Genomic DNA, 24,307 nt, shown 5'->3' with positions numbered 1-24,307 from the left:
ACCACTGCAATGGCCTGTTTCTGCCCAGAGTAGCATAAATGGGCTGTGGGAGAATTCCCTTTGCAAAGGAATTGAGGAGGACTACTGCAGACTCTCTTGTCCTCTATTGCAAGCTGTGACAAGGTATTTGAGGGGCAAGGCTGAGGCCGAAAAGGGCACTTCAAGGCCTTGGTTGTATATAGTGCTGTCCAGATTCTTGGCAGTGCTGCTGCCTGATCATCTAGGCTCTTGTAGTCATGATGGGAACCACTTTGGCTTATGGAGCAGCCTTGAAAGGAGTGTATAAAATTGGCTTAAAGCCAAAGCAATCCTGTTTTTCTTGTGGTCTATGAATCACTTTGTCTCGTAGGGAAGTGGCACAAAATCTCACCAACTGTTGTGACTTTATAGCTAAAACAGAGCCTTGCTGAGGCTTTGGTTCCTTCCCCAGCCCCACAAATTTTGTCTGGCTGTAATGAGTATGTACATCTATTTTGATGCTTTTTCTTTGTTTCTTGTATTTATTTTTCTTTGGCATATAAAATAGTTAACATTTTAATATCAGATTTTCCAAAGCATAGGTGCTGACTTTTTGTTTTTTTGCTGGTGAGTGCTTGCAGATGTAAAAAAAAAAAAAAAAAAAATGCTGGAGCTTTGCTTTAAACTCCTGTTCTGAGCCCCACATGCTCAGAAGAGGCAGCGTGTTACTTCAACCTGGCTCTGCAGTGTCCGTATAAATCGAGCGCTTTAGCTGGTCTTTTTGGCACTTTTATCTAATAGCTGATTGAATTAGCTTTAGCTAAAAGCACCACTGAACCACCCTATTGTTACAGATGCTGCACAACCAGGTTGAAGTAATGTGCTGCTGCTTCTAGTAAACCTTTTTTTTTAAATGCCTGAGTACCTGCTCTTTTTTTCAGTGATTGCTTAAGCCCCAGAGCACCCACAAAGTTGACTTCTATGATTCAAAGGACTTAACTGATCTGATTCCATGTTCTAGTAGTGTTTTATGATAGAATTATGATTAGTGAATGTTGAACCATCCCATCAATATGGAATTATGCAGCAAGGTTGAAAGAGAAAATCTTGTTAACTAATGCATTAATTACTGAGTGTATTAACCTTGGAAATAGTTATTACAATGTGATCTTTTTTTAGGTTAGATACAATTCAATTAGTTAAAAACTTCAAGTTTCATATAACCTCTTAACACCAAACATGTGAGTTGCTTGTTTCTAAAGCACTGGACGTTTAGGCAGTCATGCAGTTGGTTGGGGTCTGAGGAATTTTATGTCCCAACTCCAAAATTGCATGGCCTCTCATGCCAGACATGTATGGCAAATCATGTGATTTGGGGGGTAAAATTCCTTAGCCCCGAGTTTGTTGTGCAGCTGTTAGCTCCTCTGTACCAATCCTGATAAAGTGATTATTGTGATCAGACAGGGGACAGCCACAGGATCTAGGACACAACTGCCCTATGGCTAATCCTTGGGACTGGGGAAGGAGCAGTCTTGGGCCCCATAATAAGACCCAGGACTGCCTCCTGCCCAGTCCATAGGGCCGGGCTCCCAAAAATTTTGTTGCATTACTCTGTAATTCCCTTGGGAGTCTGAAGGGCAAGACTTGAAACCTGTTGGATTATGTAGAGTCTTGGGGCTCCCCACCCAGTTCTGGACCCTGGACTGCCCTGTCTAGATGCTGATAATTAGCTGATTGTTGGCATCTGGATGGGGCAGCCCTGGTCTTGGACACATGCCACACATGGTTTATCATGCCATATAAACCAGCCACACACTTTGGGTGTGTGTATACATTGCTGTATGGTGCCATTGGTTGCTGTACAGTGCCAAAGCAAGGCACAGTATGGGTGGTTACTGCACTGTGTGCATGGCGCATGGATCGATTTTGCCACTGTCACCATAGTAGCATACTATACCTGGGGGGAGCACAGCTATGGCGACATAGCTGGCGATTAGTGGTGTGTGAAGTGGGCCATATTTGATTTTGGATTTGGCCCGACTTGGGGAACAGGTGATTCAATTCGTTGATTCGGATAACTGTCCCAATTTTGATTCGGCTGAACCTGAACCCGAAGATTCGATTCTGATTTGGAGAATCAGTGACTCTGGCCATAGACACAGCTTTAAATGTTTTTTCTACATGCCTCAAGGTACCAGATGTGGCTCATGAACACTGAGATGGTGGGACAGATGGAGCATCCCACAGCAGCGTGGGGACCCCCTGCGTGCTTGGCAGCAGACGCGGAAGTGGACCAGAAGTACTTCTGGGCCTGCTGCCAAGCACATGGGGGACCCCCCTGCACCTCCCTGGCTTGGCAGTTGGCTCTGGGGGGAACCTGGGTGCCCCCAGATCCAGGAGGCACCAGTTGCTGAGCCAGGGGGTGGGAGGAGGGGCCCTCTATGTGCTCTGTGGTGGACCCGGAAGTGGACTGGAAGTACTTCTGAGACGCTTCTTGGTCTGCTGGGGAGCGTGCGGGGGGGGCTCCCCTGCGCTCCCCCCCAGCTCAGTGATTGGCCACGGGGAGACCCTGGGGTGTCCCCCTCCAGATCCAGGAGGCACCAGTCACTGAGCTGGGGGAAGGTATGGGGGCGCCCCCCAGCACGCTCCCTGGCTGACCTGGAATTAGACCAAACTTGTGGATCTACTGCTGACCATGCTGGGGTCCCCCCTCCACTCCTGTGGGACGCTCCATCCACCTCAGCATTCACGAGCCGCCTGGTACCTTGAGGTGTGTAGAAAAAACATAAAGCAGCATCTCTCCGAATTGATTCAAAGGGTTCTGAATCAATTTGGAGAGATTAAAGGGTCTCCAATTTTGATTCGGATTCAGAGATTCAGCCACTGAATTGAATGCGACTGGAGCTTCGCACAGCCCTACTGGCTGTAGATGCATGTGATTGCTATGTTGCCTTAGCATGTCACTTACATGCTTGAGAAACAGCTAGAAATGAGTTCAAAATGTTACTATGTTCTGCCTGAAAAAGACCTTTCTTTTGCTAATTTAAAACCTTTTTCCTAAAAAAAAATTCCTTGTATATCCCTTATTTTTGGTATTGTGAGAGATTGTAGATAGTAAATCCCTATTTACTTTCTCCATGCAATTATTTTATAGACCTCTGTCAAACCTGTTTCAGTCATCTATTGTTTACCTGTTCAGTCTCTTTTTGCACAGAAGCCCTTTCATGCCCTAGATCATCCCTCTGTGTACCTCCTCTAGATATATTTACCATCTCATTTTGTTGGTGTGGAGACCAGAACTGCACACAGCATTGAAGGGATGGGCGTAGACAGTTTTATACAGTGGCATAGTGATATTTTCTGTTTTCAGTTCTTGTAGTAATTTCTAGGATTCTGGTTTTGTCTTCTTACAGCTACTGAGCACTGAAATGTTTTCAGACAACTATGTACAATAACACCAAGCTCTTCTTTACTTTAGCTGTTAGCACTCAGAAAGCCCATCAATGTGGGGCGGGGGGGAGAAAAGAAAAAGACTATTCAACTAAAGTGACACTTTGCACTCTTGTTTACTAATGGTTCTTTAGATCAGACATCTTTCAGAAGGAGTAATTCAGCCCAGTAATGTACATAGTGCTCCATGGGTCACTTGCCAGATTTGACTTTGACCAAGAGGTAAAGTACAGGATAAAAGTTATGTAGTGAAATTTTAAGCAATACCTCTACTGCATGTATTATTAAATAGCAACATTTTTGGTTAATTGCATCTCCTCAGTTCTTACTCTCCTTGAGGTATTCTAATATCCATCTTCTAACTGTTTTCCAAATCCCTGGTATAAATTTGTAAATCTGAAGTGATTTCCTGACAACTATTCTGAAAACAACTTTTTTTTTTTTTTCCTCCCCAGACTATGCATATGGACTGGTAACCAGCCTTTAGCTAAGATTTATGTTGTTAAAAACATGAAGACCATGCAGCCCGCGTTTTCAAAAGCAGCCTCTGTTTGGGGGTTTTGCTGTTTCTGTAATCCAAATGTTTGAAGTTTAGAACTTGATTCCCCCCCCCCCGTGGTGCTGAGTAACCATACATAGCCCCCCCCTCAGCTCCTCTAAGCATTTAGGTTTTATATTTGCCAAATTGGGCACTCCAGTTTGGAAGCCACTTTTGAAAAAGTTGCCCTGTACCTCTAAATACAACTGCTTGCTGTGCCTCAGAATTTAAGGCCAAAAAGGGCAATTGTAATGATCTAGTTCATGCTATTTTCTTTGCAGTGAGAGGTAAATAAGCTAAGGATACAACAGCTGTTTGTGTTAAGTTAGACAGCAGTTAATACAACAGATGTTTTGTTATGTTGTACTTGTTACTTTGTTTCTTTGGCATCATTCTCATCTCTCCAGATGTGTTAAGAAACATATTCCTAGGAGAAGCTGCTGTTACACATCATAGCATGCAACTAATCTTCCTTACTGACATATGTCCGGTTCCCACATCTGCCACAGGACATGTTTTCTATATGCCTGGTTTGTAGTCTTTCTGTAAGGGTTGTGTGCCATAATGCAGACTCCTCTCTTTTGCAGTTTTTACACAAGGCCATTGTTCCTTTTTTAAATTTCTACATATACTGGCTTTTCTCTTATGGGGAAAAAACTGGGAGGGTCAGAAGATATATTTTTGTTCTTTATATGGGTATTGGAGTGGTGTGATCCAGCACACGGAGTTGAACAACTTGCAAGGGTTCAGGTATGTTGAGCAGGCTATAGTCAGCAAGAGAAATCTAGAAAAATGTTGTTTACCTCACAACAACTTTTCCGGTTCTTTATAATAAAATATTGGTTTAGAAACTCAATGTATTTTTTATCTTAGTCCTGCATAGGTACTTGACTCTCTTTTGCTGTCATTTCTTGTGGTCTTTGGCAGTTTCCTGAACTAATTTTCTTGCACTTAGAAAAATAGCTATCAAATTGTCAATTTTGCTGCTTGTATTCCAGTTTGCTGTTATCTTTCCACTTGAAATGTGTCTTGTCAGCATGGCCACATTTGTTTTTTCCTATTTGCAAGTGTTCTCTGTCTTAAAGTATTTTCTTTGGGTGAATAGATTCCTTTTCCTGTAGAAAAGTTGTAAGTTTAGAATTGCTTTAGTTTACTCAGCTTCATCTGGTGCTAGTAGTTGCTGTGTTACACTGTGAATAGCTGAGCCTGAAAGATTCAGTGTTTCTTTTGAATAAAAGAAATGATTGGTCCAATGCAGTTAGTCTATTGAAAATTGTTTTTAGGATAGTGTCGAATCTCACAGACTGCTCTACTGCTCACTGAAAGGTAGAGTTTAGAAAAAAGCAGCTATGAAAGAGAGCTGCTCCAAGTCGCATTTTATCAGGTGTTCAATTTTTTTATGTGAATCCAAATTCCATTTTCCTTGCATAGTTAATTGGCAGTTTGGCATTTTTAGTACTACTTCAATGTTCACTTTTTCTTTTAATATGCTCTTTATCTTGACTTAGTGAAGTGGTTCACAGGCTGGAAAAGATGAAGACTGAGATCAAGCTGCTTTCTCTTTACTGCAGGAGAGATTGCATCAGTATCTGTCTTCAGAAGAAAAGCAAATGGAAAGAACTGTTTTGTCTTGTTTTTTTTTTTCTCTTTTCAGGAGCTGAATTTTGTGGGAGAACTTTCTTTTTTTCTGCCAAGCTTAAATTAGGATTGTTTTCCCTTTTTGGAGGTCATGAATTTTTTGTCTCTTTGGTAACACAAATTTTTAGCATCTAATCTTAGGAGCAGCAGCATCCTAAAAATAAACTGCCTTTCCCATAAGGGAATCTTCCTGAAGGAGAAGCTGTCCTCAGTGGAAGGCATCCAGACCCTTCTTTTGGCGCACCCTTTGAAACGTATCGTTTAGATCAGTTTTGTGCTTCATAATAGGGTCTGGTAATGATCTTGAAGCATACAGAATCTCTGGAATTGGTTTAAATTCCCAGCAGGCTTATTTAACTTCTCTGCCTTTCCAAGGCAGATGTTCTAAGCTCTATTTACACTTACAGTGTGAGCATCTTTGGCATTAAAAACATCTTTGGATAGCCTGAGTCTTTTCAGGTGCCCAAACCATAATTTCATCTCATATTTTGTCCTCTGGCTGCTACTCTTCAGTCTGGATATGGCTGCTTTCCAGTGCTGTGATCCTGGAATCTGATCCAGCAAGACCGTCTTGCATTCCCACTGAATTTGTCTGATTTGTAAAGGTATTACTGCATTTATCAGATTGCAGGGTCTTTGGTGGGGCTATTTGTGTGCTTAAATACCTTGCAGCTTTGGCTTTGTAGTTTATGTAGCAGTTTGATTCTTTGGGAAGAAAGCCCTGATATAAATACAAAATATTACTGCTGTTAACGATCAGGAATGCCCAAAGTTAGTTATTATGGAGATTTATAATTGCAGTCCAGAAAGCTTATAGGAACAAAGCATGCTATTTCATTTAATATTCCTTAGTCAGAGGGAGGAACAAAATGGTTTAGAGGGACATGGAGTAGCCAAAATAGTTATTGGTGACCCAAACTCTGGTTGCACTTCCTGGCCTGCCCCCAGGTGTGAGCCCCACTTCTGCAAATGAATTTACATCAGGTTCATGATGCCCTACTTTGGGCACTGCTGCTGTAGAGACTGTGTTCTTTTCTTTCCCAATTGCTGTGCCAATCTGGAGACTGAATGTCACTTTGATATGAAATACAAAACTTTGGAATGCATGTGCCAGTGTTAGACTGCAGCAGATACTTTTGTTTGATTTCAGTTTTTCATAGTGGTGGGTAACAGGAGAGAGAGAGAGAGTCTTTAAAGAAGTCGCTGTGCATTAATTGCTGGGCTGGGAATACAGCAATGCCCCTTGTGCTGTTTCAAACTGTAACCAGTTACATGCTTTGTAACCTGATGTCTGCAAAATGGTCTTCATGCTCAAGGACATCTCCAGTTAAACACATTTGTAAACTTGGGTTTGTCATGAACAGTTAATGAAGTCCTGCATACATTACAGAAACAAATTTATCAACCATTTTTAATTAAGTTTTGCATTCTGACATGTAGTCTGTTTTAGTGGAGCTGACTTAAGCTTATAGAGTTGACACAGAATTTTTTTGAACCCAAGTAGAAACCTAGCCTAGGGTACAGCTTTTGAACCTTGTTCAAGGTGTATCAGCTAAATCAACTGTGGATGGAGCTGAACCATGTAATAAGGTAGTTCTGTGCAATAAAGTTTAATTCATGTTGGTTAAACTGGATTGTGCTGTGCATTTTAGATGTAAAACTTAAGACAGGTGAGTTTCTTCACTTAAGTATGAAGTAATCTCTTGCTTCTGTTGTGGGGGATTAAGACGGTTACAGACATCCTGCTTTGAGCAGGAGGTTGGACTAGATGACCAACCCTAATTTTCTAGGATTCTACGATTCTGTGATCTAGCCCAGGGGTGGGCAAAATGGCAGAACTGGCTGGCTGTCAGAGTCCATTTCCCTGCAGCCCCTGCCCATGTGCCTGGGGCCAGTTTCTGTGGAGACCCCCAGCAGCTGTGCTGTGATAGCACAGAGCCGGGGTTTCTGTGGAGCCCGGCCCTAGCAGTACTTCGCAAGGTGCGTGGCTGGGCTGGGATCTCGCAGTGGTCTGGAGCCAGGGCAGAGCCGTGATCTGCAGCCTGCGTGTTCCAGGCAGAGGTGCGCAGGCAGCAGGTCGCAGCTCTGCCCTGGCTCCGGACCACGCTTGTAGTGCTGCAAGCAGCTGAGGCAGAGCTGCGACCTGCTGCCTGCATGCCGCTGCCCGGAGCATGCAGGCTGCAGATCATGGCTCTGCCCTGGCTCCAGACCATGCTGTCACCGCTGCAAGATCCCAGCCTAGCCCTGGAGCAGCTCCTGCTGGTGCTGGTGGGGCTGGTCTCCATGGAAACCTTGGCCCTGTGCTATCAGTGTGGCTGCTGCTTGGGGCCAATTTCCATGGAAACCCTACCACCTGGGCAGGGCCTGCTGGGAAATGAAGTCCACTGCCAGCTGGATCCAGCCCATGGGCCGGACTTTGCGTGCCCTGATCTAGCTGCTCCTTGAAGGTAATTATTTTGCAGTCACATCCGGCACGACAGAAATAAATACAGAATGGTACAAAGCACAGCATTGTACAGGCTGCGTGACTTTGGCAAATTTCCTTCATTGACCTGTAAACTGTTGCCTCAGTGAGAACAGCCAGTTGTCTGAAGCAATTGAAGGTCCTCAAGGTGAGCTGTGCTCTGTGCTGTATGAGTCAGAAACACTCCTGATCTTTGCCTGCTGCTGTAAATTAGATCCTTAAACAACTTTACGAGCTAGCTTTGCCTACTTGCTTGTGAATGTCACCAGCCTTTACTGCCTTGGGGCAAATGACAGATAAATAATTTGTAGCATCTTCCCTTAAAAAAATAAAATATCATGAATCCAATTTTAACTTTTTTGAGGTATTTTGGAAATGGGGCCCAAGTGGAAATGGTTCTTTTTCAGTTTTTCATGAAGTAGGTTTTTAGTTTGTTGTGCCTTTTTGCACAGCAAGAACAATTGCTGCAGAACTCATGTGATTTCTGTTTTTATTCGGGGTCTTGGACTTGCAGCTGTTGTTTTTGATCAGACACCTACTATTTAAGATTCAAGCAGTTCATGCGTTTCGGACATCTTAAAATCAAAATAAAACTAGCAAAAATTGGAAGTTATAAAAGTTGCTGGAGGATATTGGATGCCAAGTTGAGATGTAATGTTTCCTTAGAGTTAGAAATTGGCTGTGGCAAAACAGCTGATTTTAACAGCTCAAAATGTCCCTGCCTGAAATGAAGGCACTGGAATCTTGGTATCTCAGAGCTTATTATATAAAATGTGCAGAGACTGAAGCAGATTGAACAAATGCCTTTCCTTTGTATGCCTTTTTTTACAACTTCCCTTGAATATGTTCTATTTTTATTTTCTGCACTTGGTGTTGTCCGCTATCTCCCACCATGTTAAGTTCAGTAATGTGTGGATGATCGTGACTTTATATGGACGACAGAGCAGAAATCCCCTTCACCCAACAAAATCTGTATAGACCCCTCAAAAGCACAATCCAGAGATTGTTAAATAGGCCTTAACAACGACTAAGAGACCGATCTGGACTCCCTTGACTGACTGTGACGTAAACAGATTATAAGGCTGTTCGGACACTGAATTCTTTTTTTGGTATTGGACCTGGGTCTCAGTCTCTAAAAGTCCCTGGTGCTTTTTTGTAGAGAGACTAGCCTTTGGACATGTATCCTACTTAGTCATCTCCTTTCCCCTTCCTGAGAGTCAGGTTCTTATATTTAGGGTAAAGCCTTTGGAATCTCTTTTGTCCTCCGTGAAGCAGTTCAGTTCTTTTGCAGGTAGCTGTCCAGGGCTTCGCAGTGCTCCACACAAGGATCAGCTGTGTTCCTGGACTGTCAGAGCTCAGGTCTTTTTCTGCAGCTCTGTAAATCAACAAGATTAAAATCTTACTACAGTGGAACCTGGGTCATTTATGTCCAGGTAGTTGACAACCTGCTTAGTTCACAGTGGGTTGCTGAATTAGACAAGCTGCTTATCTGTTTGCTGTGGCTTATACTTCATCTGGAGCTCATCAGTGGTCCCATACAACTGATCAGTAATAAAAACCAGTAGAAATGGTGGGAGCATCTCAGTGGTTATATATGACCCCGGATGCTGTGCAAACCCTCATCTTCGGACGGGATTGGGAACTGGACCATGCAAAGGATCCAGATTCTACTGTGTGATGTCTGGAAAAACTTGTCATCCTGGTGCTAGGAGTATGGAATTGAAAGGGGCCTTCAGGGCTGTCAAGGCTAGTCCTTCCCTCCCTTTCTCCCCTGAACTTTTTAAGGGGCATGGGGAATCAGAATCTTATTTTCTCATGTTCAGGATGCACTGGGGAACAGACCTTTACAGTGAACGGGCGGTACAGTACTTGAGGGTCCTTTTTGAGTCTTGCAGTATTTACAGCTCCCTGGGATCATTCTTTCCTATGTTGTCCTTTCAGTGACACAGCTGTCACTTTAGCACACGGCTCTAGAGCTCCCTGCCCGGTTTAGCTATATGTCTTTCCTCATTTCTTGATGCATTTTAAGACTATACCCAAAGCCAAGTCTACATTTTATAGCTTTTTAATTCCACCTATTGACTTGACTTTCCAAGACCATAATGCTTTTAAAGCACAACTTTGCAAACCCCATGTTGCTTCAATAAGACCTTAAAGTTTTACATCCACAAAATGCCAGAACTGCAGGTGTTTACCAAGTCGATCTTTGTGCTTTTTAGGGTGAAAAAGGGAAATATTTTTCAAAGTTACTTGGCTGACTAACTCCCATTAGTTGACCAAAATGTTTAGTGTATATTTGTCAGTCTAGACACTTACACTGGTCTCGTCTCTCTCCAACCCAGTAGCTCCATAGATCAAACCTTATGGTTTTTATTGCCAAAGGACATCCATGTCACTTGAATGAGACACCTGTTTCATCTGGCAGGGTAAGATTCTCCTGGATTGAGAGGCAGTTTCACTTTAGAAAGCCACCTGACAGTCTGTTGCCAGTACTATATAATGTGTGAAGTGCCTTCTTGGAGAGTCACTGTAACTATACAGTTTGTTGTTCCAGAATTTAGGACTCATTTGGCACTAAGAATTCAGAAGAATGGGTTTTTAGCCATATTTCCTTTTCCTTCTGAAGAAAGTATATGTTTGTCATATCCTACACCTGAGAAGATTCAAGAAGTACATACATTTTTTTCAGATTCAGGATGATAACGCATGCTTGAGTCACTCGAGTCCCCAGGCTTAAGACTAATTGGTGGCTGTTTAACTTTTAGGAATTATTGCCGTATAGCTGTTTAACTGGCTCAGTAGAAATACCTCAGATTTGCAGTAGGGCTCAACAGTTACCAGGACAGCTTACTTCTAGGCATGATTGCTGAGGCACTGGAAGGCAGTTTCACTTCAACTGGCTGTGTGCTGGCCTGTTTACCATCTATTGCGTGAGTCTCTCTGATGCCTAACAGGTTCACCTTGTCACTGTGCATTTAACTGCATTAGAGTCTTAACTCCGATGTAGGATCTCAGTGTTAATCTAGTAACGCTCGTGAAATTTCTATTCAAGAAGCACAAATAGTTTGATACGTCACCTTACCTTTCCAGTGGTCTTTCTAGCTTTCACTTAAGCCTTCACCGCTATGCCTTTCTACCCATCCTTTCATAGTCAGCTTGGTTCTGAGGTTGCATTGTGAATTTGTTCTTCAAAGAAACTAAAACTTTAGTCAATTTACCTATCAGACTTCTTCCTGAAAGTACACTTACTGCCAAGATAGCATGACTTACTGGTTCGTGGCGTCTTCAGCAGCACATGCTTTAAATTGTGCGGGAACGTCATGCTTAGTATGGCTGTGCAAAACAGCTCCATTTTGTTTTGACTTCTGCTTCACCATTTCGATGGGACAGTGTTTCGTTTCAAGTTTTGTTTAGTTTTGAAACTGGCGTTCCATTCCGTTCCGTTAAAACTGCTTTGATGCTGTGTTGATGTTTCGCCCATAGGCTATAATGGGGAATCATGAAACGGCCTATAACTTTGTCATTTCTTGCCCGAGTTGAATGAAAGTGGCAGGGAAGGTAGCACCTGCTGAGACCACAAAGCCTGTCAAGTTTTAAGGAGATAAGTGCACGGGTTTCTGGAAAACTGTACCTCAAAGTCTTGAAAGCAAAACCCATATCACTTATAAGGGTGAAAGCACAGGTAGGGTGAAAACAGCAAGCATGGTAGCCACTGCTGAGGCTACGAAGCCTGCCAAGTTTTCAAGGAGGTAGGTGCAGGGATTTTTGAGAAACTATACCTCAAGGTGCTGACAAGCAAAACTTGTGACGTGTGTGTTAAGGTGCACCCTCACTGGTGCTGGGGCCTCTACATGACACGGTAGTGTGCGCCAATGAGGTCTCCTTGTCCCCTACAGCTTCAGTCTGGTCCACCACTTTAAATAACAACAAGTAAGTAAGTAGCACCAGCAGCAACTCCAGGCAGCCAAACTGACAGCTTTTCTTTCCTCTCCTGCAGGAGTTTCTTCTCCAGCAGCTGCCAGAGAACTCTGCCTGCCAGCCCCAGCCCCAGCCCTGGGGCTTAGATGTGCCCAGGTGCCCTGGGCAGCTGACTGGGGACAGGTGCTAGGGGTGTTGATCTAAGAACATGGCACTGGCAGACAAGGTTCTTTGGGTCAATCTGGCATCTTTTAGTAGACCAACTGAATAGTTAGAGAAATATATCTTAGCAAGGTTTTAGCAGCCCCAGGAAATGCCCGGATTAAGGATCTGCCTGGTGAAAGACAGGTAGGAGGCGCCATAACTTCCAGCCACCACATGCACACACAGTCTTAGCTGGGGAAAGCCCAGACCTGTTGCGTGTTTGACAGGCCTTAGGCTTGCTGGTTGCAGTGGAGCTGTGAGGCTCCAAGTAAGCTCTGCTTAGCTGCCTGGGGTGCCAGCTTTCAGGTTGGAAAAAACCCTTAGTCAGGCTGAGGAAGCACCTGCAGTTGTTGTGTGTGCTGTTCCTGGATGGAAGGAATAGTAAAGCAGCCAGTGCGTGGCATGCAATGCAGGCAAGAAAGCAAGTCAGTGTAAATGGAAATGGAGGAATCGGGGAGCGAAATGAAAAACGCTCAGTTTTTCAGGAACCTTTAAGAAAGCTAAGTGGGGTTACCTGTAATTATCTTGATCAATGATCTGTAAAAGAAAGCCAGGAAAGGCTGTAATAGTGAGTAAACCAGTAGCTGCTAATGTGCTGTTTTTAGCTGTTAAATGTCTGCTCAGGGGGTCCCCCTTGTCTCCCCTGTTCTTCTCTTCCACCTCCCTTCTCCCCTTTCATTTTTAAATACAAAAATATTTAAGGTATTGTTTCTATTTTATGATGATAAATGTAGGAAATTCCAATTTAAGGCTGCCATTTTACTGTCAATTTATACTAATATGTCTGTAATATCTCCTTCTGAACAGGTGCACATGCATCCAATTTTAATTTGGACTGTAAGGGCATTAATTCAGATACTTGTTTATTTGCTTTACATCATCAGGACTAATGTTTTCAGGGCCTTGTGCAAATTCAGTGTGTGCGTCCTTGCATCGTCATCATTATACCAACATCAGGTATGATTTGGTAGCTTCTCTTCCTCTGGGACCTCCTCTGTCCCAATACTTAGAAACTGTCTATACATGGAGTTATTGAAGGATAGCAGTTTCACATTAGCTGTATTGTGTAGACAAGCCTTTAACTTGACTGGAGAGGCCTCAGAAGAACCCTTGTAGAAAGAACCAGGAAGTCAGAATGTGGAAGGAAATGAATATATTTTGAAAGGGGAGCAGGAAAGTGGGGAGATCACCCTTCTGGTATACCGCCAAAGTCAGATTAGATTGCAGACTAGAAATTGGGGGTATTTATTACTGTTATTTACTAAAGGAAAAAAAATTATCAGTTACATTAAGGGAATCTGACCATTTATCTTATATTTTATAACAAATATTCTTGATGTTTGCACCTGGTAGTTGGATTTTTTTAAACTTTAGTGATATTGATCTGTGTGTGTGTTTTTATTTTTCAGATACTAGTTGGATTCATTTTCAGTTGTTCTTGAGTTTATTTGTTTTTATCATGGTTGTGAAATGTACTGAAGAACTGAACATAGAGATCTGAAAGAACAGATGGTAGGGTAGAAGTTGTAAAGTACCTGAGTCTTTAGTCATTTCCTCCACATCCCATAGTACCGTCTTATCACTTCCAGTGCTTTCACTTCATTTTGGGTCTTGCTCTGTATACACTGATAGCTGAACTGAAAGACCCCAAATTTAGGACCAAGTGCATTTCTCATCTCATAAGCATTTATGGAGGGTTAGTGACCTCTCCTCCATCTTAACTCAGATTTCATATTCTCTTTAATACTATATCCTCTTTTTGATATTTAATATCCTCAAATTTGTCACTTGAATCTGGGGCCTAGTTTAGAGTTTGTTGGAAAGCCCAGAAATTATTTGTACAGACTTCTAAAGTGATTTAAAACACCTGATCTGTTTTCAAGATACGAAAAGCCTTCTAATACTTTTGCTCATAGCTAAGGGAAGAAATGCATGTAATTTTAATCAGTGGAGACTTGATGTTAGTGTTATTGAAAAGGAACTTCGTAACTTAAAATGTATGAGAAATGGGAGTGCGACAGCAGTGCTCTGGTTGCTCATTTGGGCTGGGAACACGCATTCAAAAAGCCTGAGCCTGCATTGATTCAATTTTTGCAGATTAGTCTAATCTGGCTCATCTAAACCAGTTTTTGTAACTGCACAAACATCCCAGGCATGCAGGCACATGCCTGTAATGGCTCAGGCTGGAAGCTGGGGGGTGCTAGAGCAACCTTCCCTTTCCTTCCATAGTGCTGAGCTGAGGGGGGGTGTGGCCAGCTCTCAGCAGGATGCTCTGATTAGGGAGGGGTTCTCCCTGCCCCCTTCTGACCAGTCCAGCAGGGAACTGATAACACAGTGTTTATCCCCCCCTGTTTAGTGATTATCACATTACCAACTACCTGTTGATTCTGCCTTTTTTGTCCCGTCTGCCACAGCATGGACTGTAGCCAGCATGTGGCTTCCTAGCTAAGGCTGAGAGGTGTCTGTGTAAAACGGAGGGGATGGGGAGGAGGGCAGCCAGTCAGATGCCTGCAGTCTCGGCCAAGCTCCAGCCAGGGAGCAGAGGGGAGGGGCTAGCACTGGTGTGGAACAGAGCACCCCACCCAGCCTAGAGAACATGCTGGGATGCTGGGGGACTCTGATTTAACTTGAACCATCAAGGTGTCTGGGACAGACATTACATAAACTGGTTTGACCCAAATCAGTTAAACCTGATTGAATAGTATCAGACTTATCTCAAACTGGTTTCAGCCATTTTCAAACTGGTTTATGTGCATTGAATATCTGTTCTGTTACAGGTTTAAATCAGTTTCTGATCACTTACTGTTTTTTGTGTAATGTTTATCCCTAGTCTTGCAGGTAGTAGGTACATCACACACTAGGTAAGGGAAGGGCCCTTGTGATGGAAGCCAAGGAACCATGGGTTAGATCCTCACTAAGTGTGTGTAGGCATGTGTCCATGCATTGCCTGGCCAAATCTGCACAGGACTCTCAGGAAGATTAAAATGAGAAGCGTAAAAGTGTGATGACACTTCTCACTACTTTCAAATTCCATATTGATGCCCTCATTCGGGAATAAAGACCAATATAATTAACGTTGTTTGTAGACCTACTGCCTTTCACAACTTTAGTTGGCCTGCCTTAACAGCCCTGTATCAAAAAGACCCTTGCCACGTTGAAAGGATGCGGAGGGGCAGAATTGTAGGGAGTCATTAATGGCAAACCATTAAAAGAGAAGTTACAGGATTCTTAAAGGCAGGAGGATGTCAGCTATTCTTAATAGCACTTGAGAGGCCCTTACTGGAGAAATATTTCTAAAGGTGGGCAATTTTCTCAGCTCTAATTTGATTTCAGAGTTGTACACGGAGCTGCCTCCTTCCCCCCCTTTTCATATGTAGTTGAATTAGCAGAGAATTAGGGACAAAATGTTATCAAACTTTTTTCTGTTTAAAAGTGAAAAATAAGGCGTTTATTTTTCTCCTCTTCTGCATCATGATATGTTTTGGTTTTTTTCTTATGTTGTATTGAGTGTCTGAATTTATATATAAATGCTAGTGTCTATAGTTTCCCAAACTAACTTTTTAATGCTTTCCTAGGGATACAGATTGTAGCTGCATTGGTCTACAGGCAAACGGAATCAGAACTCATGGTAGAAGTGATATCTCGTATTAGACTAACTAGATATTTGCAAAAAATACTTTTTATTTGCAAGCTTTTGGGTGTACTCACCCTTTTTCAGGCATAGGAGAATGCATAGATGTTAAAATTTCTTCTAGGTGGAAAAAGAAGTTCATATTTTATAGGAGAGCTGAAGGTATAAAATCTCCTGGTCGGAAAAATTCATTTTGTTTAAATTAGGCTCAGATAAAAGATCAGACTAAATAAATAGACTGAATAATAAGGACTCGTCTAAACAGGTAAGTAGACTGCTCTAACTTTTCGGCTCTCCTGTGACATACGAATTTTCGTTTCCGCCTGGGAGAAATTTTACAATCTTTGCATTGTAATATATATAATTTATATTTTTGTAATTTTTTGCAAATATCTAATTTGTCTAATAAGAGATACCACCTCTACCATAAGTTCTGATTCCTGTATTTTCCTATGCTTTTCCTCATAAAACCTTTAGTCTCCGCAAGATATTTTCCTTCCTGGTTTTTACTATGTGTTCTAGTTTCCTCTCATTTTTCAGACTCTTCTGTATTCATTTCTAATTCCGTTTTGACCTCTTGCCATTTTACCCTATTGCATATCTTGCTCTCTCACCCTGATTTTTGAATCAAGAACCACAGTGCTGCTCTTGCTTATGTTTAAATTTCTTTACGTGGATGCTGAAAATAGTGGGAAATTGGGTAGGGTAACAAATAATAAATCTACATGTTGGTATTTAAACAGCTAATGGATAAATGAGGCTTTTTAGCAAGTAACACCATTGGCTGAGGTGGCATTTTTTGAATTTTACATGAGCAATGTTGATTTGTTCCAGCAAACTTTTCAAAATGTGGTAACTTAAGTGTGTATGTGCTTGAGAGGAGGAGAGGGGGAATGGCTGCTCCCTTAATTCTGATTTTTTCCAAAAAGGCTTTGTTGTTATGTAATTGCCATTGTTCTTTTGAATGTTTTTCTGTAGCACCCTCCTGGGCAACTAAAAAGGAAGTACAGTTCTTGCTCCACTATTTTCCTGGATGACAGCACGGTCAGTCAACCAAACCTCAAGTATACAATTAAATGGTGGGTGTTTTTAAAAATGTTTTGACTTGAATGCATCTTTCAATATTTCCAAAAAGTTGCTTAGTGTACAGTGCAAATACCAGTCTTCAAAGGTGTGGGGGATTTTGTGCAAAGCCATTGGTGGGTGAATTTCAGAAGTAATGGTGAGGGAGAGGTTATCAAAAGTTTTTAACTTTGATATTTACCGCCCCATGGCTCAGTTTCCTGTCTTCTAAGATACAAGTGACCAAGGATTTCTAAAATAGCCATGATGGATGAACCAATGTCAGTCTGCCGGCTTATTTGAATGAGCTTTCAATTGCTCAGTTACATAATAGCTCATCCAGTGCTTATTTGGTTTGTTGGAGACGCCGCAGTTTTCAACACTGCATAAGGGTATGGTCATTTTCTGCTGTGGAAATGAGGTTGAGATTTTGAAGTATTGTACTTGATGACCCTATACAGTGATGGGGGGAAAAAACATTTAAATGTTCAGGCATTCTGCACTGTTTGTTTGTGAAGGTTATTACATCCTCTTCACCTGTTGGTAGAGTGATTTTTACCTCAGTCCACTCAAATGTACAAGTTTTAATTCGCGGCCTGTGCTACAAAAGGTATTTACACAACAGATTAATATGTCCAAAGTAATAGCTACTGCTGATGGTCACTAAAACATATTTTAAACTTCTGTAGAAGGGAATTGGCATACAAGTTAATAAATACCATCTTAGCCTTTTCTTCTCTATTATTACTGACTAACATTTCCCCTGTTAAATTTTTAATTCAAAACAGCATGCAAAGGATCTCAGGATAAGAGGCCAGCAATGTGGATTACTCTCCCTAAACATTATTAGGATAGATCCTTAGGGGGTTTTTTTCTAGCTCTCTTTGTAACATGCTGGTGATGCCAGGGAGTTCTAAAGCTATTTTTCTAGCATCAGTTTAAGGAGATCCTTCACTTGCATAGGATGTTTCTGCTTGGGCAGAGGGTGTTCTTGGAGGCAGAGGGAGGGGGGCATGGGTAAGAAGCATTGGTGTGCAGGGCCAAAGCATCATGTGTTCGGTACATTGTGGTAGCCCTAGCTGAACAACTGATTTCTTTTAGTGTCATGTTTATAACCACTGCAGATAGGAGAAGTTCTTATGGTGCTTTGATCTGAATCAGGGGTTGGTTTTGTTCCTAAGAAACCTCAGGATTAGAGGTCCAGAAAAGTGCTGGAAAGCTTTCCCCAACCCTGTGTACCATGGATGCACAGAATGCAGGCCTGACCAATATGTTGTCAATAAACACAATAAAAAAGTAAATAAAAATATTCAGGGATCTGAACAAATCCACTAATGTTTGGAAACTGAGGATTAACACTCGGACTGCTCCAAAGGTTTCCAAGCAGTAAGCATTTTTCTGATCTTTGTGATCTTTTGGTACAAAGCCAGAGCTGTGCTTTCAGATGGCCATGTGCCACTGCTGAATCAGCTGGAGTTGTACATATGTTCCTGAAGGCTTTTTTTTTTTATTAACCTGTGGTTCCTTGTTTTAAGGGATTTTTTTGCACAGAAGTTGTTGTTAGTGGTAAAATGTGTTCAGCAGAGGAGATAAATGTCCTCTGCACCTATTTTTAAATTTTTGCTTTTTTTTAATAAAACTGCAACTTGTAGTTAAGCATTGAAATCTAAGAACTTCTAATGTACCCAGTAGTATTATGGCTAAAAAGCTATGTTGCTAGTACAAAGTACAACATGTAAAACATGGCATTTACCCTGAGGGGGTGGGATATGGTGTTAGGGGGAAATAATTGCACACTTTTTTTTTTTAAAAGAAAGAGAGAAAAACCTAAAATAATTTAAAAGTCCACTAAGAGAAACATACAGTATATCTGCAGCATGCTGTTTTCCAAAATAGGGTGCATTAGACACAGGAGAGCTTTCTTGTAAAAGTTCTGAAGGCAAATTGTTGAACAAACAATTAACTCGTGTCTTTTTTATGTTAAATGCATTAAAGAAAATCATACCTCCAACACAGGACTGGCATCTAACAATGAAACAGTGATGGAACATTTGTCAGCAAACAGGGACAGTGACTTTCCTTTTCCCTTTTTATCCACCCTTTTACTTTTAGCTTCTGCTCAGCATATTGGAACAAGGGGTGATTTTGCTTTGTCTTTTGGTGGTTAACTTCTGCAGCTGGGGGGATGTTTAAATAGTCAGGAATTAAACTGGAGAATAATCCCAGGGAGCCATGTTTTTTCTTTCACTGTCCTCAGTTTTGAGTTGCATCAGTTTGTGTTTTCAGGCAACTAAAATTTGTTCCATTGATTCTTTACAAGTATAATATAATAATATCAGGGGAGTCTTCTCCCTTAAAATAAATTGAGTAACTTATAAACTGATACCATAATTTTTTTCTAAAAGGTAATTAAATGGGGAGATATCTGAAAGGTAACGGAATTGGGAGTAAAAATCACAAGCCACTGAACATAAAATAATTCAAGTTACCTTAGCAGAACCGCTGATTTCCTAATGTAGTAATGGATTGTAAATCCCTGAAAGAATTTTATTGTCTTGCATTTTGCCCACCAGAGAGTATCCAATCCATCTTAAACCCTTACCCTTCACCTTGAAAAGCACCAGGAGTTTTGCCATTAACTTTAATGGGAGTAGGCCTTTAAGAAGAAAGTAGTGTTTATATATGTAGGGTGGGGGAGAAAGGGCAAGACAAAATGAATGGCAGGGTATGCAGCCTGTCACTGACATACAAGGCTGTTTACAGACATTAAACCTTCTCCCCTCCCCCCCAAAAACCAAACCAACCCCACAACAAACGAACATAATTTTACTTTAAATTCGGTGCGCTTCCGAGCCCAGAAGAAGCATCGCATTAGTTGGACCTGGCTCACCCAACATCTGTGTAGATTGGGAGCTTCAACAGGACTTTTGGCTCTGTTTGATTGAGTCAGCTTTAGATGAAAGCACCAAAATGCCCTGCTGAAGCACCCGATCTATACAGATGCTATGGAGCCAGGTCAAACTAACATACTGCTGCTGCTTCCAGTATAATGTGTTGTTTGTTTGTTTTTATTTTGTTTTTAACGTCTATAAGAAGCCCAAATAGTTCCATAAAGAAATTTGGTGAAAAGTCGCCACTTCTGCGTGTGCTGAGCAAACTATTCCTAAATTTAATTTTTACAGTTTTTAATTTATTTCAAATCATGGACAGAAAAATCTGTTAATTATCATACTAGCTGTCAAATTTTGTGCTAAGTTTTAATTATGTATAATAACTTGGTGTTGTTTACCAATATATGATCTGAACATCAGTTCCAAGGTATTAATTCTATGTTTTGTTTTACAGTGTAGCTCTTGCAATATATTACCACATCAAAAACAGGTAGGTAAATTATCAAGTCTCCTACTGAAGATACTTTTTAGAACAAATCAGGAGTGTTTTTTTTAATTACTTTTTCTGTGTAGCTGGTACCCTTATTTTCCATATACAATATTACCCTAAAAGTTATTTTGTTTATGGGAATAACATTTTGAAGACTTTTAAAAAATAATATAATTAGGAAATCTTTATGTATGATTCACATTTCATTGTTGTAAAAAACTCCCAAGTTTTTTTACTATTTAAAAATAAGGGGTAGGGGAGAATGGCTGCAGACTTCCTGAAAAGCACTGCAAGTTACAGCTTGGAGCTGTACTTCTGTCGGCACCCTGAGTATCACAGGCATATAATGAACTTATGCGTATAACATTTCCACTTGGTTGGGGTTAGTTGAACAAATGGAAATGGATGCTAGGTATCTCCTTGTAATTAAAAAAAAAACAAAACAAAACAAAAAACCCCCCAAACTAAAAAAGTCTTCTGTCCTCATTTCGATATTTGTATCTGAAGGATGCCATGTCAGTTGTCTGTGAACCATGCAGGTTCCCCTTTTCTTAGGAAGCCAGGCTTACCTTTTCCATTTTCTAGCTTAAAAGAGACTTGACCCAGACAGAATCACTGTAAATGCTCTTCTATATTTGCCCACTGATGCCTAGTGTGTTGTGGATGTGCCCTCTGGTGCTTTCTGCAGAAATAGCACCAGGTGTGGAACTAGAAATCTGCATATTTTCTTTAAGTACGCATGTGAAATGACTGAGTTTTTGCCTTGTGTTGTCTGCAGCTCAGGAATGTAGGGACAATTTGATAACAGCACTCCACTGGTTCATGCTACAGTAAGAGTAATAATGATCATAATTTCAGTTTATTACCACCAGCACCACAGAAAATAAAGGTGTAGTACTTGTTTTGGTACTTCTCCCACAAAAGTTGGCAGGAGTATATGACTTCACTGGGACTTGAAAACAACCCCTTGTTGGTGCTAATATGGTGGTGTTAATATGTTGGAATAATCGGGTCCAACAAGGCTTTTAAGAGAATTTATCAATAAATGTTATGCCCTTCCTCATTACATTGCTTCATCCTAATTGGGCTGTGCTGCTGTAACTGTTCTAATCCTCATCTTCTCCCCCCCCGATCCAGCCTGCTTTTGGACGCCCATGGCCAAAAGAGCAAGGATGCAGCTGAATAAAGACTGAATTGTAATCAAAGAGTTTTATATGAACTAATGCAAAATTTCTGTCCACGAAATGTCTGGTTGCAACCAGTGCTGTTAGACAACTTTTATAATCATGAATATACATTCCAAAGTTATATGAAGCGAGTTACTAATGTAAATCAAATATGGTTAATGTGTTTGAAGTTGCATCAGCTGTGTTTGTTGTTGAATAGGATGGACTCTTTGTTTTAGTACAAAAATGAAATCTGTATATAGGGAAATGAGGTCTCTGACTTACTGGATATGTTCCTTATCAAAACTAAAAATTGGGAGTACTGGGTTCACACCTGAGTATCTTGTTACCAAAAAGCTGTTCACAGGAGTTCAGAGAACAGCAGAAATAGTTACCATATTTGCTTGAATGGAAGATGACCCTGATTGAGATGACCCCCAACAATTAGATTCTATATATGCAAAACTTATAAATTTGATATAATTTTCTTGATATAGAATATAACCATTAGAGGGTTGCTTTGAATTTGTCACCCTCCCACTGCTATAGCAGGGAAAATCAATGTGGTGGGGAGGTGTCAGGTAGCATCTTTGCTTTCTGCTTCCTCCCAACTCTTTCCCTTGGCAGCCCCGTCTTCCTCCTTACTGTCAGACCCTGCTCTCCCAGAGCAAATGTAAGTGAGGAGCAAATTTGAAAACGATAACTTTCAAATTAAACATGGCTTTAGCAATTTACATATAGTACTCGTACACTTAATTCATCCAGAACTGATGCATGTTACCTTTTTTTAAACTGCTGCAAGTTTTAGTACATGTACTCCATCAATGTGCTATTGAGCAGCACTTTGGCAGCTACTTACATGTAGTACAAGCTACTAGGAGTGTGCGAAACGGGTCATATTCGATTGGGATTTGACCCGAATCCAGTACAGTGACTTGATTTGTTGATTTTGGAGCACTGTCCCCAATTTTGGATTTAGCTGAATCGAAGATGCGATGCACATTTGGAGAATTGGCAATTTGGCCATAGACATGGCTTTAAATGTTTTTTCTACGTACCTCAAGGTACTAGGTGTGGCTTGTAAATGATGCGATGCTGGGGTGGATGGAGCATCTCACAGGAGCGCAGGGTAGAAGGGACACTCCGTGTGCTCAGCAATGGACCTGGAAGTGCACTGGAAGTACTTCGCTGTCCTGCTCAGTACTTGGCTCCCCCATGCCTCCCTGGCTCAGTGATTGGCCACAGGGGAACACCAGGTGCCTGCCCCTCCTCCGGACCCAGAAGGTACCAGTCACGCTTCTGGTCCACTTCCAAGTCTGCTACCAAGTGCTCTGAGGACACCCCCCACACTTCTGTGGGATGCTCCATCTGCCCCACAATGTCAGCATTCATGAGCTCCCTGGTACCCTGAGGTATGTAACAAAAACATATAAAGCCATGTCTGTGTCCGAATTGTTCAATCTCTCTGAACTGATTCAGAGAGATTAAAGGGTCTCTTGATTTGATCCGGATTTGGAGATTCGGCCCGATATGGTAGCTGAATCTCCTCCAGATCTAATTGGTGACTGAAACTTTGCACAGCTGTAGAAGCTACACATGATATTAGTCCAAAGCCAAAAGACTTGTGATTTCCCATAGCTCATTGAGTTGGGTCCCACCAGAGTCAACAGCATAAGTCATAATGACCCCACAACTCAGCATAGCGCTGTGTGTGTGTACTCCAGATGTCCCTCCCCCTGCCAAGACTAGGTGGTCTTGTCATAAATCCTGGGGTGCTCCTAAGCACAGGTCAGCCTGGTCTGGCTTCACCTCATAGAGGCTAGAACTACACTAATTATGCAACAGTTTAAGAGGGGGTGATTGAGGGATTCTGGGTGAAATATTTGGGACACCATTTCATGATGTTTGCCAGACATTTAAGCTTGGTGAGCAAGCAGGAATCTTTGGAATTGGGGAAGAAAGATGCAGCTCAGCTGTGGGTATGAAGAAGTAGTAAAAACATATGCAGTGTAGTGGCTCACTATGACTTGTGAAAAAAGTTGGTGCTGAGGGGGGCTGTGCTTAATAGGCACTACCATACATCTTATTTAGATGGGCTGCACTGATCTATCCTTGTGGTAGGTTCCTGTCCGCATGTTTGTCTAATGTGGACCACCATGTAGCTTACAGTCATACTCGGTGTTGGGTGCTCTTAATCAACTTCATAGTTAGTTTCCATTGTTAACTACATGCTGCTTTTGGCAGCTGTTTAATGAGATTTCCTTATATGCGAACATAAGACAAGAAGCTTTTCTGCCCATGCCAACTGGGGATAAACCTTGTCTTGTCTTTGAGTAAATATGGTAAAAGGCTAAAGGATTTTATAAAGAAAGATGGAATGAGTTGTGTATGTGTAAATTTGCTAAATTACCACAGGGAAGACAATGACAACAGGCTTCAAATACCCAGAATCTGTGCACACTGTATGGAAGAGGAATTAGTAAAATACAGGTATAGGAAGAATTTAAGGGGTGAATTAAGGGGGAAATCTGTAAGATGAATTTTAGCAGGAAAAACTTCTGAAAAGTAATATTTATTAGGTTGTAGAAAAGTCCCCCAAAGTGACTGAAGCACCATCATATGTAGTATTTAATGGCATTGAATTAAAGATATTCTTGAATTGAAGACAACTCCCCAATAATTAGATTTGATGCAGGGAAAATATATCCATTTGTTCTAATTTTCCATGGATAGAATCTAACTATTGGAGGGTAATCTTAAATTTTGTTCTTCTACCAGCTACTGTTGCAGCAAGGGGACAGGCAGAAGGAAGGGAGGTAGTTAGGGGGCAGACAGTGGGGGAGGCAGGTCGGAGGAGGTAGGTAGCAGGCCTTCACCACTGGCCCTTTCCCTTCCAC

General features: G+C 41.5%; 1 protein-coding gene across 1 annotated transcript in view; it reads left to right on the top strand.

Annotated features, from left to right (window-relative positions):
* The window catches only part of CCNY (cyclin Y), a 66,904-nt gene that overhangs the window by 6,785 nt on the left and 35,812 nt on the right, over positions 1-24,307 (top strand). The window contains exons 3-4 of the mRNA XM_019530889.1: positions 16,780-16,880; positions 20,209-20,244. Coding sequence (XP_019386434.1) covers positions 16,780-16,880; positions 20,209-20,244 — 137 coding nt within the window. The remainder of the gene's footprint in view (positions 1-16,779; positions 16,881-20,208; positions 20,245-24,307) is intronic.

Source organism: Crocodylus porosus, unplaced genomic scaffold (assembly GCF_001723895.1).
Source record: "Crocodylus porosus isolate Cpor-Errol unplaced genomic scaffold, CroPor_comp1, whole genome shotgun sequence".
NCBI lineage: Eukaryota > Metazoa > Chordata > Crocodylia > Crocodylidae > Crocodylus > Crocodylus porosus.
This window is presented reverse-complemented; position numbering and strand designations above follow the sequence as displayed.